This window comes from Lissotriton vulgaris, chromosome 7 (genome assembly GCF_964263255.1).
Source record: "Lissotriton vulgaris chromosome 7, aLisVul1.2, whole genome shotgun sequence".
Lineage (NCBI taxonomy): Eukaryota > Metazoa > Chordata > Amphibia > Caudata > Salamandridae > Lissotriton > Lissotriton vulgaris.
This window is the reverse complement of record NC_141695.1, coordinates 1301005414-1301025219: the sequence shown is the minus strand read 5'-3', so window position 1 is coordinate 1301025219 and position 19806 is coordinate 1301005414. Positions and strand designations below refer to the sequence as shown.

General features: G+C 49.7%; 1 protein-coding gene across 3 annotated transcripts in view; it reads right to left on the bottom strand.

Annotated features, from left to right (window-relative positions):
• Positions 1-719: 719 nt before the first annotated feature.
• Positions 720-19806, bottom strand: part of LOC147703539 (serine protease 27-like) — a 495151-nt gene continuing 476064 nt past the window's right edge. For 2 of the 3 annotated variants that reach the window (XM_086928926.1, XM_086928927.1), the window contains exons 9-10: positions 14049-14218; positions 720-1363 (exon numbers count right to left, since the gene is read on the bottom strand). In XM_086928926.1, the coding sequence (XP_086785052.1) occupies positions 1067-1363; positions 14049-14218 (467 nt within the window). In that variant the 3' untranslated portion in view covers positions 720-1066. The remainder of the gene's footprint in view (positions 1364-14048; positions 14219-19806) is intronic. The other variant, XM_086928928.1, reaches the window with a different exon arrangement.

Sequence of the window (19806 nt, the reverse complement as noted above, 5' to 3'; positions counted from 1 at the left end):
CTAATCCTAAACTGTTGTTTGGATGCTGCTCAAGCGAAATCTAGAGCCCAGCATGAATGATTGTGCAAGCACTGTAGACAGAAAGTGTCTGCCACGTGATCACAGAGAAGGCAAGTCCAATGGAGCAAAAAGAGAATACCCGGCATATTACTGACGCCGAGCTTGGGTCGTGAATTACCAGTGTGTCGATAAAATACTGGCCAGGTGGTAACTGTACTTACAAGACATCAAAGTACTTAATACCACAACACTGCTTTCCAAAATATTACGGGCCTCATTTATGAAAAGTGACGCATCTCTGCGTGAAAACAGCGATGTGTCACTATTCACTGCGCCCTCCTTGCAACACTAATCATGCGTCATATTTACAGTATGACGCATCATGGTGCAAGGAGTTACAGATACGTCAGTATTTCTGACGTATCTGTATGGCGCAAAAGTGAAGCATTGCTGGAGTGTGTCACAAAAGTGACGCAACTCCAGCAATGCGTCCTTTCACATGGGGCAAGCCCCATGTGAAAGGGCCTGCGTCAGTCTTGCGCTTGCTGTGAGGCAGGCGTAAGAAATTGACGCATTTGTGTCCTAGAAGTGGCGAAGTGAAATCTTGTAGATTTCACTGCGTCACTTCCATGACCCTTTCTTGCGTCAAAACACCCTCCTTGCATACATTATACTATAATAATAATGTGGCGCACGGGTTTACAAATTGACGCATCTACCTGGATGCGTCACTTTGTAAATATGGCGCAACAAGGCGCGTTTTTTACGCCACTGGTGCGTCACAAAAAGTGACGCACCAGCAGCGTAAAAGTGACGCACAGCCTCATAAATGAGGACCTACATTTCTTATTCCCAGGTGAGAAGTCTGCCAAGGTTTTGACAGCTAATGTTACAATAGACAAGCTGGGATACATAAACCCATTTTCAGGATGTTCTACCTTTTGAATGATAAGGCAGCTACAGGACCAGAATTCCTTCGACTGATAGTGAAAATGATTATTAATAATTTTGCTCATCCGCCTTCCGTGCAATGAAAATCGGTTCCAAAAAAACTGGCTGGACATTGCTATGCTTGAACAACATAGAACAATCCTATACCCAGAATGACAACCATGGAAGAAGTGAAGGAATCCCCAGAGTCTGTGGGAAATGTAGGTACAATCTCTGTGATTGGGAGCACTTGTATGTTCACAACATTTGTTAGAGCATCTGGAACGTGTCGCACTATCCACTCAGTGTAAGCGGAGACCAGGGTGTATACAGCAGGGCGGTTGGGCTTCGCACAGCCGGAGCTAAAACTCGCAATTCCAGCCAGCACCCACGTATTTCCAAGCTGGCACACCAGAGGGCCACCAGAGTCTCCCTAGAAGAATAAGACAACCCTGTAAGGAAACACAAATGCCCAAAACACGACACAGCGCGATACAGTACGTTTCACATCAGATATCAGGCAAAGAACGTTACAAAAAAAGGACACTGCCCTAAACTTTCAAAGGAAATGTTGGATATGGTTAATATTTTTTTTTTTTAATTTGGAGTCAGGAATCTGAACATCAGTATAGGAGGCAAAGTAAAACCGTCACGATTTGACAAACCATAAATAATGCAAACAGAAATACAGGAGGCGGCGAATGCATGACAGGTGTACGTTTACAACTATAAATTACTTTATGAATCGTGTTTAATTTCGCGAAGTTGTTTGCATAAATTACAGGTGCCAATTTGGTTTCCAATTTTCTCCATCTCGGGTATCAATTAATTTTTTTAATTCCTTTTGTTTGTGTAAATAGGTCTTTTAACTAGTACAAAAGCTACATGAATCCTTCAAAACTGCACCCAGGGCTATTTCTGAAATTAAAACATTCTTCCACAGCCGTAACATACTGCGTGCGTCAGGTATATTAATTTACAGTGTGCATTCACTCTTTTCAAGTGCGTATTAATAACATATTTAAGGGTCAGATGTACAAGCAATAGAAATACCGTTTTCATAATGTATGAAACTCATTGGGTTTCATTTAGGGCCACATGCACAACCATTTTATTTTGCAAGTCCCTAATTGCTAATGTTTGCGGCATGAAACCAGAGACTCACAAAAGTAAAGCCAGATGTTCGACTGTTTTTGCGGTCGCAAATGGGAAATCGGCCCCTTTGCCACCGCAAAAAAGGGTGGTAGTATGTACAAATGCTATTTTATGATTCGGGTTTTTGCAAAAAAATATTTGCATGTAGCTATTAGGAAGGAGTGTGCCAAGGGCGGCCCTTTCTAATAGAGAGTCAGAATGGTATGTACCATAGTTTTGCGACAGCATTTGCGAGTGCAAAACACTTGCTGTTTACCGACCTACTTCAAGTTGGTAGTAAGCCACTAGCACAAGGGAAGAGGTCCCCAGGGGACCCCTTCCTCTTTGTTAATGGGGGCGAAAATATTTTTTAAGAGCAGGCAGAGGTACCAGGGACCACTGCCTGCCCATAAAAAAATTAAAAGAACATTTTTTTTTTTGTTTAAAGGCATCCCGTTTTCCTTTAAGGAAATGGGCTGCATTAAAAAAAAAGTTGCTGTATTGAAATATCAAACACAACTGTGGGGTCTGCTGTTCCCAGCAGGCTACCATTCCTGTGATTGCAGGCCATTCCCCATAGGTCACAAATTGCAACCTGCCTCATGATTAATATTGAGGCAGGTCCCTTGTGACCCATTTGAGAATCACAAAGTGTCTCAGACACTATTGCACATTCCATTTTGCGCGTCGTCAAACATCGCAATTTGCAACCTACAAAACGGAATGGTCGCACATCTGGCTCAAAATGTACTAATGTGTCTCAGACATATCCTGGGCCATATGTACGAACCATTTCACCAGTCCCAAACAGCGCATTGGGCCATTTGCAACCAGTAAAATGCATTTAACTATGTACATAACGCTAAATGCAACTCAGTAAATTGGTACCGAGTCTCATTTTGCTTTTGCGAATCGGTATTAGGAAGGGGTATGTTTAGGGCATCCCTTCCTAATACCAAACAGCACTAGTATGTAGGAATGTTTGCGATTGGAAATGAGGTCGCAAAAAATTTGCAGTTACCACGAGCTTCAAGTTGGTGGTAACCCATTAGCAAACAGAAAGGGGTCGGGACCCCTTCCTCTTTGTGCATGTGGGCGCCAACATTTTTTAAGTGCAGGCACTGGTCTCACAGACCACTGCCGACTCTTAAAAAATGAAAAGGTAGCTTTTCATTTTTATTTTTGAAATGCATCCCAGGCCGCATTACAAAACAAAACGAAAATGCTTCATTTAAAAAGAAATCACAGATATGGTGGTCTGCTGACCCCATTAGCCACCATCCCCGTGATTGTAGCCATTCACAATGGGTCACAAATTGTGACCTGCCTCATGTCTATTGATGAGGCAGTTCCATTTGCGACCTACTGAGAACTGCTAACTGTCAAACAAAAATCAAAAAAATGTGCAATTAGAAAATTGCAAACAGGAGATTTCCGAAAATCTGCCCATAGTGATTCCCAATGGGGTTGCAAATGACCTACCGCAGGAATGATGGCATGGTGGGGACAGCAGACCACCATGTCTGTGATTGCTGTTTAAATAAACCAATTTTTTAAATTGAAATGCAGCTTGTTTTCTTTAAAGGAAAACGGGATCTATTTAAAAAAGAAAAGTTTCCTTTTCTTTTTTAAGAGTAGGGAGTGGTCCGTGGGAATACTGCCTGCTCTTAAATAGTGTTAGCTCTCACATTCACAATCTATCATGCCTGCATACAATGCTACTACATTTACCTACCATGCGTAGGTTGGAAAAACATACCTACAATGCCCTCAATGCCTACCTATCATACCTAACATGCCTACTGCATGAGATCTGACATACCAGACCTATCATGAACATCAAATCCATGACCTCCACTAACTTACTATAGACATTTACCTAACATATCCATACCTACCATGACTACCATGCCTCCCTATCTCCCAGACCTACTGCACCTGCCGATCATTCCTGCTCTATTTTACCTAACATAATTATTATACCTAAACTACCATTCATACCTAACCTACCATACCAAACTGCCATGCCTACCTACATTACCTAAGCTACCAAATTACCTTAGTACCATACATTAAAAACGTACCTACCGTACCTAGCAATCCTAACTTACTCTCTCTAACAATATCTTACCTATCGTATCTTTTATACCTACTTGCAACATCTACCCTATCATATGTAACCTACCACCCATAACTAGTCAACCATATTTAAATTACCATACCGACCTGCCATACTTACCAATTATTGATGTATATCAGTTTTTGAAAAAACGAAAACCGAGAAATTACATTGGAGGAGACCAAATTAAATAAAAACACATAAACTGAAAATTTAAGAAATTTTTTAAAGGTAAGATCATTTTAGGGAAAAATCCAAAATTACTTTAAACCTGGGTGTAATTTAGGAGTTGTGATGGTTTTTTTTAGTTCAGGGATGGGCAATATTTTGGGGTGTAGAAGAGTTTTGAGGGAGTAGTGATGAGTGGAATTTAGGTGTACAAGGAGTTTTTAGGGTTCAGGGTTAGCTTTAGGGATAATGTGGTATTTTTTAGGGATCAGAAATGGACAAAGTTTATGGGTGGTGGTTTGTTTTGGGATGAGGAAAGGGGGAAGTTCAGGGGTGGTAAGGGTTTTTAGGGATCAAGAATGGAGGTGTTTAGGGCGGTGAGGGGTCTTTTGATTTCAGAGATCTGGGAGTGAAGGCGTGTTCAGGGTTTTTTAGTGTTCACAGATAGGCATTGTTTAGGGCTGATGCCAGTTTCTAAGGTTCACTGATTGATAGAGCTTAGAGGGGGTGAATCATTTTTAGGGTTTTGAGATTGGTGGAATTTAGACGTAGAAAAGGGTTGGTAGGGGTCAGGAATAAGCAGAGTTTAGGTATGGGGAGGGGTTTTAAGGGTTCAGGAATGAGTTCAGTGTCAACGTAGAATTTTATTTTTAGGGTTCAGGAATTGCTGGGGTTTAGAGAGAGAGAAGAATTTTAGGGTTCAGCGATGGGTGGAATTAAGAGGGAGAAGGACAGATGTGTTCAGTTTAGGTGTAATAATTAGTTTTCAGGGTTCAAGAATGGGTAGAGTTTAGGGGTGGAAAAGTGTTTTAGGGTTCAGGGATGGGTGGACTTTAGGTTTATTGAGCGATTTTAGGGGGGTGAGATGGATAGTGTTTAGAAATCGTGAGGGGGTCAGGGATGGATGATGCTTAGGGGTGCAGAGAGGTCGGGAATTAAAAGCATTGAAAGTAATTGTTTGACATCATAAAACATATGAATCCAAAACAATGTCCCATGAAGAAAAGCACCAAAAAAAACTCAGACAAAAAAAGTTCATGAAACTAATACTTGCAACCTTTGCATTTACACATTAAAAAATAAGCATCAAGGAAGCATCAAGATGATGGTCACACTCAAAGAGTGCTCCGGACCCCTCCGTCATTTGTTCGTATTCCGCCACCATCGGCTGCCATCCATTCCCTTAACTCACTATCGGCACCTGCCACAACCCGTGCTGTGGACCTGTGGCGACAGACACTGCCCTACCGGATGAGATATCCGGTCCGGAGCCTGGATCCCCGAGACCCACAGGCAGGAAAATGCTAGCTCCCACCAACCAGGCCCGGAGGCTGTATTCTGTATTGCGTGCCGTTTGGCGGACAGCGGTGGCACTGCTCCCTTCCCCTGACCGTGCCTCTGGGACTGAGACAGAGACCTACGCCATGAGGGCAGCACCTGGCTGATGAGCGGGACAAGAGTTAGAGGTTCGACTGATGTCTCGGGCAGCGGAGGAGGCCCTCTCCCTTCTCTTGAGCACCGTACTGTGTGGACGAGGGGCAGCCCGGGTTCTGCCCTGGTAGAGGTGCTGCCTCCTGTGTCCACCCGTTACCCGGTGAGAGCACTCCACGCGGTCCCCTGGCGTGCGGGAGGTGCCGACCGCTGGACCCGGTGGGGTGGAGGTGCAGGAGCTATCTCCAGGGTGCCCTCCTCATACTGGTGTGGGGTCTGCCCTGGCCTTAGGGCTCTGCTTTGTGGTGAGCTGGTGGCAGGTAATCGGCTACTGGAGTAACGCAGGGGGGGGCCTCAGGAGAGGCTCCCCGCCCCCTCCTCTTTCAGCTACCACTTACCTTCACGCCTGACTCTAGGGGCTGGTGGTGGGCCAATCGGCTGCCAGGGTCATGCAGCGGGGGCCTTGGGAGAGGCTCCCCACCCCCTCTCCTCTTTGAGCTGCCAGCAGCCTCCACTCCTGAACCCAGGGGCACACCCAACTGGACGCCATCCCAGCCCTGGGCCCGGGTATCTGAGATGCTATAATAGGCCTAGCCTGGAAGGCCTCCCTCCCACTTGCCTGAATGACCTGAACCCTGGGCCTGATCCCCACCTTGAAGTGTCCTGCCAGCCGGCCCACCAAGGTAGCTTGGCAAGTGCAAACAAGCGGACATAGCAAATTACCTGAGACAGTCCCGCTGCCAGCCGTGCCCTACAGGCACGCATTAACTTTAGACCCCCTGGGGAGCCACGCATGTGTTGCAGTGAGATCACACTGAGCCTTGAGGGACCCTCCGACACTGGGCCCCCCTGCTGTCCCGCCTGAGACAAGGACATGTGGAGCAGGAGAGACCTGCCTTGACTGGAGGGCGGCTGCGGCCGGCTTGGTGGGGATGCACCGCATGGAACTCCTTAGGTAGAGGGTTTGGCTGCGGGGCCGCATAGCAGTAGCCTTATGGAGGGTCCCTTACTCCACCCGAGTGGGCTCAGTGGCTCTGCGGACATGCGGACTCACATGGAAAAGAAAACTCACCCGCCCATGACGAGTCCCTGCACTGGTGCACTTCAGCCAACAAATAAGGGACAATTAGCAGCTGGGATCCAAAGTTGCCCCCCCCCGGGGCACCGCCGCACCCACATCTACCCTTGGAGGGGATGAAGAGTCATCCCCGCCTGGGGCCCTGGGTGTCGGCACACCACCATCTGAATGGGTGCATCCCCCTTTCTGTATCTACGATGGGGAGAAATTCTGTCCCTAAATCATCTACTGCCCTAACTCAAACTAAAATGGACCAATACTGTGGCCTGGCAGAAGGGGCTCTTGGAGGCTCCTCCCTACCGGGGTCTGACCTAACGGCTATCCTGCAGGCCATCGGCACCTCTCAGGCCTCGGTGGAGAACAAGATCGGCGAGGTCCGGGTGTACATGGCCCTCATTTGTCAGGACCTGCTCAACGCCACAGCTTGTATTTCGGAAGCGGAATTTCGCATTTCCACAGTTGAGGACGAGCTTGGTGAACTAAAGGAACAGATAACCCACCTGCAAACATATACTAAAGAGCTGCACCCTAGGTCACGTCGTAACAACCTCCACCTGATGGGATTTCCGAAGGCCGCCGAGCAGGGTCAAACAGCTGCCTTTGTGGAAACCTGGCTGAACTCTTGGATGCCCAAAGAAGCACTATTAACATGGTTCGCTATTGAGCTTGCCCATTGCTCCCTTGATCCTTAACCACCTCCTGGTGCTCTGCCCTGTCTTATCATAGCTAGGATCTTGAACTTTAAGGAGAGAGACGTAATCCTGAATGCAGCCTGGGTTCAGAGCACCTTGAAGTTCCAGAACCACACCATAATGTTCTTTCCTCTCTATACTAGGGAGGTTGAGGCTCAATGCCACTCATTTACAGAGGTCAAGCAGAAAATTCATAAGCTGGGTCTGCCTTTTGGACTCCTCTTCCCAGCCCATCTCTGGGTTGTCTTTCAAAACAAGATGCTCTTTTTCGAGACCCCACAGTATGCATGGACCTGGCTGACCATGGAAAGACCCCTCTGGGTCCACTCTACATCTTTGACCAGGCCGCCCAAATCGCAGAGGACTGACCCACTCTCCCACCAGCAGCAAAGGAGTCACACACGATCCTGCAGGGGCCAAGGGCCACGTGGGGAGCATCTGAGTCACCTGGTTTAGGTGCTTGTGGACCCAAAACTGCTATGATCCCTCCAACCTCATGAGATCACAGTAGAGAAAGCTCTGTGGAAGTCCTGCAACAAGACCCGGACCCCTCTGGGGCCCGGACCCTGCGGCTTCAGACTCTGACCTTTACAGGAGTCCTGCACACTAAAACATCAGCCAGCTGTACAGAAACACAGACAGGAGAAGTCCTGTCTGAATGAGGAGGGAAGGTATACCCCATAGATAATGCAGAACTTTGAGGCATGCCAATAACACTACCATATCCGATACTGTGGAGGAGTCCACCATCACCACAAAGTTCCTAGCTAAGCGTTTCAGTTTAGCTTGTTGTTGTTATTTTCTTTTTCTTTTTCAGGGCGACAGAAGCTTCAGTTCTGGAAGTGTAGGGTGGAGGGAGGTAGGGCGGGAGGGTGTAGATCATTGTCTTCTGGGTAGTTTTAGGTTTGAATTTGCCATGGTCTCCTTTTTTTACTATCTACAGCACTTTGATATTTGCTCTATGTACTTACACTACAAGAATGCACAGCACACAGCTCGCACCGTGACTATGAGTTTGCATTGAAGTGTACAAAACCCACTGGGGCCCATTCCCCCTTGGCCCACTCATTACACATACCAACCACGATACAGATGTCCACCTGGGGTAAGTCCATCCATGTTCTGTCCTGGAACATGAACGGACTACTGGACCACATCAAGTGAACGGCAGTCCTCAAATACGCCCATAGCCATGCGCCTCACATACTCCCGCTCCAAGACAGCCCCACCTCCTGGGGACCCAATGCCTGTTCCTCGCATGATACGTTTTTTTCAGTGTGTGGCACTCTGGTTTCGAGTGAGGCTCACGGGGTTGCAATCCCACTGCAGCAAGGACTCCCCTTCACCCCCGGCCACATCACAACGGATCGCCAAGGCCGGTTTGTGACCATGTCCGGGAGCTAGATGGGGAAATCCTTAACCTGGTGTCCATATATGTCCCACCGCTACGCTTACCTCCACCCTGCAGTACCTCACTGATACACTCTCCTCCCTGCCCATGGGGCAGACAGGGATTTGGGGAGACTTCAATGCAGTTATGCAACCAACACTTCAGGAGGATCTGGAATCCCCGAGGCACTCAACATACTCATACCTCAGCAGCCCACCGCACACACTCCCATTTTGACCTGAACCCCCTGCCTGTCCCCGACTGTCACAGGGTATCAACCATTGCAATCCTTCCCTGAGGAATCTCTGACCACTTGGCCCTATCTCTGCACCAGGGTGAAGCCTTATACACATCCCGGAGGTGTGGAGGCTGAAAGCGTGCTTCCTACAGGACAAAGAAGTCAAGAAGGCTACAGAGGTGGAATTGAAGCACTATTTCCTTACTAATCAGGATCAGTCCTCTCCTCGAGCACCCTCTGGGAGGCAAGTAAAGTCCCCTTCTGTGGAGTAGCCAGGGGCCAGTGCACGCAAAACATTTGGTGCAGAACGAACGCCTGACCCTTCTTGAGGCACAGGCAACACAGCTGGAAACATGCATAACTGGAACCCCTGATGTTCACCAAGACAGGCAACTTGCGTTCATTAGTGTGGAGATCAAACAGATCTCCATGGACTCGGCCAAATTGCTGTGGTGCTCCTCCGTGACCAGAGTGTATGGATGGGGCGATAAGAATGGGAGGCTGCTACACAGATTAGTCTCCTACCCCCTAGCCATCAGGATAATCCCCAAAGTCCAAGATGCTTCGGGCAGCACCAAAAACACATCACCTGCAATCGCACAGGCGTTTGCTGAGAACTACGCCCAGCTATACTCTGCTCACGTAGCGAAGGCTACCCTCCCAGGCATGCTTTGCAAGGCAAGGATCCAACTCCCTTGCCTCACCGGGGATGAGGCAGCAGACTTGAACCTCCCCTTTACCCCAGAGGAGATACACGCCGCAATATCCTTGCTGAAGGCCAGGAAAACATCAGGGCCTGACGCCTTCCAGCAAGAATACTACGCGGCTTACCAGGACTTGCTGGTTTCCCATCTCATACACTTTTACTAACATGTTGCTGAGGTTGGCTCCTTCCCTCTCGAGACTGACGTGGCGACTATTGTTGTGATTCCCAAGACCCAGCCTCCCTCTCCTGTTTGCACGGACTACTGCCCAATTTTGCTTATTAACATGGAGAGAAATGTATATGCCATAATCCTAGCCCAGCAGCTCTGTCCACTTCTCCACAAGATGGTCCAGTCGGATCAGTGCAGCTTCATACCAGCACGGAGCACCAGACACTGCCTAAGGTGCCTCCATCTGGCCCTAGCCCACCCACAGCTCCTTACACCCTACCTCAGATTCCTTTTTATCGACTTCAAAAAAGACTTTGACACAGTGGACTGGCGTTACCTGGAGGATTCACACGTTGTGTCTCTAAAGGAGCATTAGAGACATCCCCTTGGGCACTCCTTTATCTCCTCCCTTGTAGTCAGAGGATTCCACACTTTTTATATTTCATTACTTTGATATTTTATTAGGTATTTTCAATGTCTTATATTGAATTCATTCATTCATTAGATTCTCATTGTTTCAACATCAGTGACATATATTCCTTTGTATTCCAATGCATTTCGGGCGGTATCACAACGCCCTTCATCAGGGAATCAATACTTTACAACTAATTTGTTTGAAGTCATGACGGAAGTCTCAATCCCAGCAGCAACCCAGCTGAGCTCTCTGTCCCCTAGTTTCTCTCCGTGCTTGGTGATAGTCTCTAGTATTTTGGATTTAGGCGCCTAAATCCAAAATACTAGAGACTATCACCAAGCACGGAGAGAAACTAGGGGACAGAGAGCTCAGCTGGGTTGCTGCTGGGATTGAGACTTCCGTCATGACTTCAAACAAATTAGTTGTAAAGTATTGATTCCCTGATGAAGGGCGTTGTGATACCGCCCGAAATGCATTGGAATACAAAGGAATATATGTCACTGATGTTGAAACAATGAGAATCTAATGAATGAATGAATTCAATATAAGACATTGAAAATACCTAATAAAATATCAAAGTAATGAAATATAAAAAGTGTGGAATCCTCTGACTACAAGGGAGGAGATAAAGGAGTGCCCAAGGGGATGTCTCTAATGCTCCTTTAGAGACACAACGTGTGAATCTGTCAATCAGGCGCCCAGGGACGTTGGCCGCCACCCACGGAGCACCCAAAAAGAAACGAACTGTGTTATACATAGGTTGTGCACTTACTCCACAATACATATATTCAATTTAGTGAGTTACCTGGAGGATGTCATGCAGATGATGGGTCTTGGACAACAATTCCGGCGCCTTGCCCAGGTCCTCTACTCGAGAGCCAGGGTACTGACCAATGGAACCCTTTCAAAGGTGTTCCCAATTCAGAGAGGCACACAGCAGATGTCCTCTTTCGCCCCTCCAATTTGCACTGGCAAAGGAGCCCTTCGCCTGGCTCATTCGATCAGACCACTGGACCCAAGGCTGGCCTTCGGGAAGCCACCACACCGACAAAATCGCTTTATATTCAAATGATGTCCTGCTCTTCCTGGCAGACCAGGCCAGCTCTGGGCCTAAAAACCTCAAGGTTCTCCAAGCCTTCGAGAACATCTTGGGACTCTGACTCAATGCGGCAAAATCAGCTCTAGTGCCCCTCCACCTCTCTAGGCAGTGCTTTGATTGGCAGTCAACTATCACCATATCAATAACATAAATGGGTACTACTGGTCTAGTGACATGCAGCTAAAGATGGATAAGTAGTGGCACAACGTGTGTTGTAACAGCTGAATGTGTTGCTATACAAGGAATGGAAAGAAAGATGTCCTAGTGTAGATCCGCCAGTGATGAAAAAAAGGCCATGAATTTGAATCCAGTGGTGCTGAAAAATAATTATCAGTGATTAAATGTGAAAATAAATCATAAGTGTGAAGATAAGATTAACTATTATGACGCCAAAAACAATTTTATTATAGGGGGTCATCATAATGCCAAGATTAAAAACAGTGTGTTCATAGTATGAAAAAATGGTAACTATCATCTGATGATTAAGGAGGTTGACATGTTTCAGCCATGATCAGGTCGGTAGGTAGACCGATGGCTTTCTTCGGGACCAAATTTGTACACTACTGCAAAGTAAGAAAAGTGAAAAAAGTAAACCAAATACGTCCTACCATGTATCAAATTCCAAAGTGTAGGAGTAATGTCTCTGGAAATGGATTCTTTCCACAAAAGTCTTAGGATCAGACCTCACTTCTCCTGGCACTCGCTCAGGCGATGAGGCCCCACTCTGTCCGTCGGTACCCCAGGCTATTCCTAAGCTGAGGGGGAGGTGACCTCCTACACTTTGGAATTTGATACATGGTAGGACGTATTTGGTTTACTTTTTTCACACACACTTGGACAAACACCTGAGCTAGCACATACCTCTCTGGCAGGGCATGTGGTTAAGAGAGATGGCGGCACTCGCGTGTTTGGAACAATGGGACCACATAGGTGTCTCACTGCTGGGTGACGTCTGGGTGGGCAACCACATTAGGACGTTCCAAGATCTACTTGTGGGCTATACTCTCCACACCTCACAATTTTATAAATATCTGCATCTCCGTCATGCCCTCAACCCGCACAACCCAACAGGCATGTCATTCCCCTCATTCAGCCCACTAGAAGCTCAGGTCATGATGGAGAACCTGGGGAGGGGTGTCCCCAATATATCGTACCCTTGTCAACAATTGCACTGCTCCAGATCTCCTGGGAGGGTTGGGTGGGTCCACTGGAGGAGGAGGATTGGTGTGATGACCTTATGGCTCCCAAAATCATCACGATCTCAGCCAGACTCTGCCTAATTCAATTATAGTATCTGCACATGGCCTATCTCACCCCAGCATCCCTACACAGAGCAGGGTTGCATCCCTCCCCAAACTGCACACGTTACAGCAGAGAACCAGTGAATTTCTATCACATGATTTGGACATACCCTAACCTTTCCCCATATTGGTCAGCAATAGAGTCAAAACTCTTACAGGTCTTGAGATGGCCCATTCCCCATGATCCTGTGCATCTCATCCTGGGGGTGATGGACCGCCTGGATGGTTCCTGACCGGACAGACGATTCCACAGCAATTGCAGTGGCCAAACATGATATTGCAGCTACCTGGGCACAAGCTAAATCCCCAAGCATAGAAAAATGGCGTGGAGTGGACTGGTGCGCCGCACAGGAGAGACCCTTATTCGAGGCCTGGGGATGCCCAACCAAGTACAACAAGGTCTGGGGCAAATGGTTAAATCAGTTGGACTAAATGAACCAAAGCTCACGTATGTACACATTTGTAATGTTCATGCATCAAAATGGTGCTTTCAATCATTAATCTATATGTATTCAAAACTAACTGCGGTAACGACTTGTAACATCGACCAAATGTCTTGTGCTGTTAATGTGTTTGATCTTAAAATCAATAAAATTGAATGTAAAAAAAAAAATAAGCGTCAAAAGCCACTTTCAGACAAAAAGATATTTTATGAATTGGCTTTTTTGAAATTATAGATGTTATTCTTCTTGAAAATTTCTGTTAAACAGTTTAGGTGAAATGGTTTCTCAGGAATGATATTGCATGGAATTGTTTATCTATGAAATCCCATACAACCAGCAACTATACCTAAACATAGTATGCGTATCTTATAGTGAAACCTACCTACAATACCTAACTGGTCCCCAAGTGCTGCTTATGAGCCTGCTGATGCTATTAGATGTTAGTTTGCAAATAACAAAGGCTGTGAAGTTCTGGATTATCCTCAGGCCTCTTATATCTACTGCCAGACATTCTTGCCTCTTGATCCCACTCTTGCAGGTACCTGCTTTCTCCCTCATTGACATATTTTCCATCTTTCTAGTCCTCCGTCTTTCTTCTTTGTGTGTTTTTCCCTCTCTTGCACTCAGGAAATGTTTGATAAGCAAAAATAAGGGCTGATGCTCATAAAGGAGTGCTGCCAGCATACACTGACAACCATTGGCTCAAACTACACACTGTTTATGACAGAAACTTACAGGACATGAGTTAGTGGCTCCACGTTTACTTCTGGTGCATATGGTGGTGTTTGGAATAATGGTGACATTTTTTCCCACAGCTGTGAACATGTGGTAGATGGCATGGCAATTGTGGGCATCTATCAGGGGCAACTCAAATTCCTGTAGCATCTGCTGATAAGTCGTAGGCACTGTTGGTGAAAAGACCGTCACATGTGAATCCACTCAAACAACACATGCTTCTTTTACCACATGCTTTGAAACCAACATGAGAATTGTTGACAAAAGCATCAATCAAAGTTGCCACAACACCCCAAAATCATCTCATTGACAATGGGATATAGAACTTAAATATTAGATCGGGATTAGACTACAGATTACACGATTTTACATCTTGCACAATAAAAAAAAACCTATGAAACTCGCCTTTCATAGCTTTTTCCAGTTGCATTATATTTCTTGCCAGCTACCCAGAGAAGGTGAGGATGTTCTCATTACCTCCCGTCCCTCCCTCGCCTTCCTTCAGTACAAATGAGGAGGACCCGCCTCCCACCCAGACCCACCCCCAGCATAAAAACTCTGCCCGCCCCCACCTCCACCTGTTTTTTTCTGTCTCCCTAGTGGGACTTACCTTTCAGCTCCTCCCTGTGGCGGTGCCGGGGAGTCTTCGGTCTGGTTCTCTGCTACGGCGGTGCCCTCTGCAGCGTTCTCCTGGCGGTGCCTCCTCTCCTCGTCTCCCTCGTGGTGTGGGGGCGGAGCGGTGGCTCAGGAATCCTCGGCGGTGTCCGGCGGTCCTCCTGTGGCTGGGGCTGCGTTTCCGGGTCGGGCTGTGTGGCTGCCTCCTCCCGGTATGCTGTCTTCTCGGAGGCCAGGTAGGGCGGGTTTCGGCCCGTTTTTCCTATGTTGTTCCTGCTTAGGTGGTTCTCTTGCCCTGCAGTGCGGCCCTTGGTGCTGTGGCTTGGCGGCGGTTCTCGTGCCTTTGGTGGCTCGGGCTCTGGCTGCCTGGGGTGCGTCTCCGGCCGCTGCTCCATGTTTCCTTATGATGGCAGTCTAGCCTTCTGGAAAAAGCCTAGATTCAGAACAGTGACTCCTGGAGATGCCGGGGATTGAACCCGGGGCCTCATACATGCGAAGATTGCGCTCAACAAGGGTGGTGCTCTTGGCGCTTGTCTGCCCCTGGGTCGCTGGGGGTTGTTGGGGCTTGCTGCCTCTTCCCTGCTGCTGGTTCTCCGGTCCCCCTGGGGTGCCCTGACCGCATGGGCTCCGTATGGGGGTGTTCTGCCTCTCGTGTCTGCTTCTGTTGCTTGGCTTGGATGAGGCTGCTCTGTCCAGTGTTCTGGGGTTCGGCGGGTGGCTTCTGTGCCCTCCCTTCTTCATCCTGAGGCTCCTGTTCGGGGCTGTTTCCTGGGATTTGGGGGGTCCTTCTGCCGCCTTTGGCGTTGCGTAGGGCGCTGGGTTCTTGTCATGACTTTTTCGCTGACCTCCTGCACTGGTCGGGGGTTGGGGGGGCTTTGCTCTTTTCCTGCCGGGCTGGAACTGTGGGGTTCTTTCTTTGCTGTTCCTGGCCCTTCTGGTTAGGGCTTGACCTTCGTGCCCGGTGTGGTGTGTGGCATGCGTTGCCCGTGCGTGGTGTTTTCCATGCTGTTCCCACTGTTGTGCGCTGCTCTGTCCACTGTGGCCTGCCCGGCTGGCGATTGCCTGTGTGTCGTGCCGTAGGGCGGTCTCTCCTCTGTCCTCTGTGTTCCTTCTGCGCTGTGTTGATCCTGGAAAGTTTTCGGGTTTCTTTGCGCGCTCGGGTGGTGTCTGGGGTTTAGCTTCTGTGCTACTCATCCCTCTCTTCCTCCAGTGGCTTTGCCTCTTGGTGGTGGTCACCCTTTTCCTCCCGTTGTGCTGCCGGACTCTGTCCTGGCCGTGCTGCTTGGTGGGTCTGATGTTCTGCTTGACTGCTGCTGTTGCGCTGGTTGGCCTGTTCTCTGCTTCTTCTGTGCCCTCCTTGATGTTGGGTTTCATGGAGTTGGCATCGGCGGCTCGTGGTGGCTGGGTGTCGCCGCCTTGGCCCTCTGTTTGCCTTGCCTGGGCTGGGGAGTTCTGCCTTTCCCGTGTGCCTTGCACTGGGGCCTTTCCGTTCTCCCCGCTGTGGGTGTCTCCTCTGGCTTTCGGGTGCTCATGGTTTTGGGCCTTTTGTTCACCCTAGCTTGCTGCCTCCTTTTCTGGGTGCCGTGCCCTGTTGGGTTCCTGTCACTGCTGTCTGGTCCGTTCCCTGTCAGTGGGTGGTCGTCTTTGGCATTTCCTCCTCTGTGTCTGCGGGACGTTTCTGTTGACGGGGTCCTATGTGCGGTGGTTCATGGGGGCTGGGTCAGCTTGGTGCCGGTTCCTCCGGTTCGTTGGGGTTCCTCTGCCGGTGCCCGTCTCCGGTTCCTGCTGGGTGGCTCTCCTGGACTGGGTGTCCTGTTTGCTTGCCTTTTGTTCCCTCTGCTGGGTTCCTGTCGGTGGGGCTAGGGTTTGGGGCCCGCTCCGTTTTATTGCTGGGGCTGTGGTGTCCGGCAGCTTTGTGCCTGTTCCGGTTCTCCTGGGGGTCTGCTCCTGGCTTCGGCCCGATTTTTTGCTGGGGCTAGGGTGTCCGGCGGCTTTGTGCCTGTTCCGGTTCTCCTGAGGGTCTGCTCCTGGCTTCGGCCGGTTCCCTTCCATGTGTTGGCCTTTCGGGCGGCTTTTCCGCGGGCTCTGCGTGTGGTACGCACGTTTCTGGGTTGCGTCCTTCCCCTTCGGCCTCGGGCCTTCGGCCTGGGTCTTCCGGCATGTCCGGTTGCTCTCGTGGCTCTCCATCTTTCGGCAGGGGTGTTCCCTCTTCCTTCTCTGGTCGGCCTCTTGCGACTTACGGCTGGAGTGTCTTTTTGCTCGGTCTGTTCAGGAGGTCCTTTGTGGTTCTTCTGGTGATCGGGTTTTTGGTGGCCCGGGGTGTGTATTCGCTGATCCCATCTCTGGGCCTGGGGTTTGTCGGGGTGCCGTCTTCGGGCTGTGCTCGGCCCCGTTCCCTTGTCCGGGTGCCTGGTCTCTCTTCCTTCGTGGGTTTGGGCCTTTTTGTCCCAGGGCTCCTTGGGCGGTCCTGTGGCTGCGGGTGCTGGGGCGCCTGGCTTCTGTGGTGTTTCTGGTTGCCTGGGCTCGTTTTCTTCTTCTCTGCCTGTCCATCTGGCTCCTGTTGGGTTGGTCTCCGGGGTCTGTTGTCCCTGCTGCCCTTGTCGGTCCGTCCCCGGGGGTGCTCTCCTGGTGGCTCGGCCGCTGTTGCCTTCTGGCCGGTTGTTCACTGGCTCCTCCGGCTCCGCTTTTGGTGGCTTCGGTCGCCAGCCTGTCCTTGGCTTTGCTGGGTTCTGTTTGGGTTCCGGTTCTGGTTCCTGCTGGTCTCCCGGGGGTCCTCTTGCTGGCATTGGTCCAGGTTCTGGTCCTTGATCCTTGGTTTCCTATGTCCTGTGTATGTGGACTCTGGTCTGGGTGCTGGGGCTGTCTGCTCTCTGCCTTTGGCGGGTGGCCTGTGTGCTGGCTGTTCTGTTGTGCTGGGTCCCTCCTTCCTCCTGGGGTTTCTCACTCCTTCCCTGTGTCCTGCCTGTTGGTGGGTCGTTGGGGCCTCCCTGTGGTGGTCCTGTTGCGGCGCCTGGGTGGCCCGATTCTGGTCTCTGGGCCAGGGGCCCGGGTCTTGGGGTGGTCGGCGGCTGGCCCTCTCCTTGGCCTCTAGGTTTTTCTGTGTGCCTTCCCCTTCCCCCTCGCTGCTTTTCTGCTGCTCTGGGCGTTTCTGGTTCGGGCCCTGTGGGTCTGTTCTCGGGGGTTGGTTGCTCCCTGTTGGCCTTGAACTCCTTGTTTTCCTCTCCTGTCCGGGTTGTGTTGGGCTCAGTGTGGGTTCCTTCCTGGGGTTCCGTGCCCTTTGATGTTCCGTGCCCTTCCCCTGGGTTCTGTGCGGGGCTTGCCCCTGCTGCCTGGCGGTTGTGCGGCTGGCCTTGGCTGGGTTGGGGGTTCTCGGCCGGCTGGCGGTGGCTTGCGGGCTTCCCGTCGGTCCTCCTCTCGGCTGTCCTATGCTTGGTGTTTGCTGGCCCTTTCGGCCCGGGGTTCTGCTCTGGTGTTGTTCCCTTGGTGCTGGCCTCCTTTTTGTGTGGCGGTTCGCTCCTTCTGGGGCTCTTCTGGGATTGTCGGTGGCTCCTCTGCGGGTGCAGGGGGGCGGCTTTCCTGCTTCTTGGTGCTGCTGGCTTCCTTGCATGTTGCCTGGGGTCTGTTGCCTGGTTTTCTTTACCGGGTCTGGTGTGTTTGATTCCCTGCCCTGTCGTGTCCTTCCCTTCGGGGTCTTTGCTGCTTGTGTTGGATGTCCTGTCCGGTCCGCCCTTTGGGCTCCTTTGGGACTTGGGTTGCGACTCTCGGCTTTTGGGCCTTGTTTTTTGGTTGCTGTCGCCCCTGCGGGGCACTTGGGGGGTGTTTGGGCCCTGTCTTGTGCGTTCCCTTCTGTCTGGTCTGTAGGGTTCTGCTGGTTTTGGGTCCGGTTCCGTCCCTTGTCCCTCCGGTGGCTCGGCGTTTTCGCTCTGTTAGGGGGTGGTTTTGCCTGTGTTCTGTCCTGCTCCTTCCTTGGCTGTGGAGTCTCGTTTGCTCTGTTTGGCTGTCCGGCCTCTTTTTGCTGTGGTGCCTGCTGGTGGTGGTGTCCTTCCGGGTGGTGGACTCTGTTTGTTCGCTTTGGTCCGACTCCGGGGTTTGCCTTCCCCCGCTCCGTGGGGTTGTTGGTTTCGGTCCGCCGTCTTGGTGGCTTTTCCTCTGGTGGGGGTTCGGGCCTCAGAGTCTTGTCCTCTTTACGAGGCCAGGGATGTTGATCTGCTGTGTTTTGGGCACTGTTTTGTGTTCTTTGTCACTCAGTTGTCCGTCCCTGTTTTCTTCTGCTTGCTATGTCCTCATTTGTACTGAAGGAAGGCGAGGGAGGGACGGGAGGTAATGCTTCCATTTCTAACGATAATGGCATTACTCCTAGTCCTACTCCCTCGCCTTCCTTCAAGGACCCTCCCTCCCTCCCGGTGCGGTTCAACTGAGTGCTAGCTCGGCTTGTTTGTGTACAGGTGGAGGTGGGGGCGGGCAGAGTTTTTATGCTGGGGGTGGGTCTGGGTGGGAGGCGGGGCCTCCTCATTTGTACTGAAGGAAGGCGAGGGAGTAGGACTAGGAGTAATGCCATTATCGTTAGAAATGGAAGCAATAGAGTATATACCACTTTTAAATCAACCAGGTCAACGGACTACGTTGCTTACCCTGCCTTTAGCACTTTACCAATAACCGTGCCATTCTAGGTATGGTATGCCTTGTTTTAAAGTCTAAGGGCCAGATATATCAAGGGTTTTCCCATTCGCAAACGGGCCGATTTGCATAATCACCCATTTTGCGAATGGGAAAAAGCCTTTTGGGATGTATTATCCCAAAAGGCCTTCGTAAAATAAGGAATTGCAAAATGTGCTATTCCCTATTTTTCGAATGCATTTAACACCTTTGATGCTCATGACAAACTTAGCTGGTCATGAGGCACGGTTGAGCTGTGCTTATGACGAGCTGAGCTCGTCATGAACAATGGGATTTCCAACAAGTCAACACCGGAGGAAAATATCTCTAGCAGCCAAGGTGTTAAGGAATCACAATTTGCAATTCCTTAAATGGAATGCAGGAAGATAAAATATTTGCGACCTGGCTTTAAAGAATCGCAAATTACCACCAACTTCAAGTTGGTGGTAATATGCGAATTTCATGAAAGATGCATTTTTTAAAAATG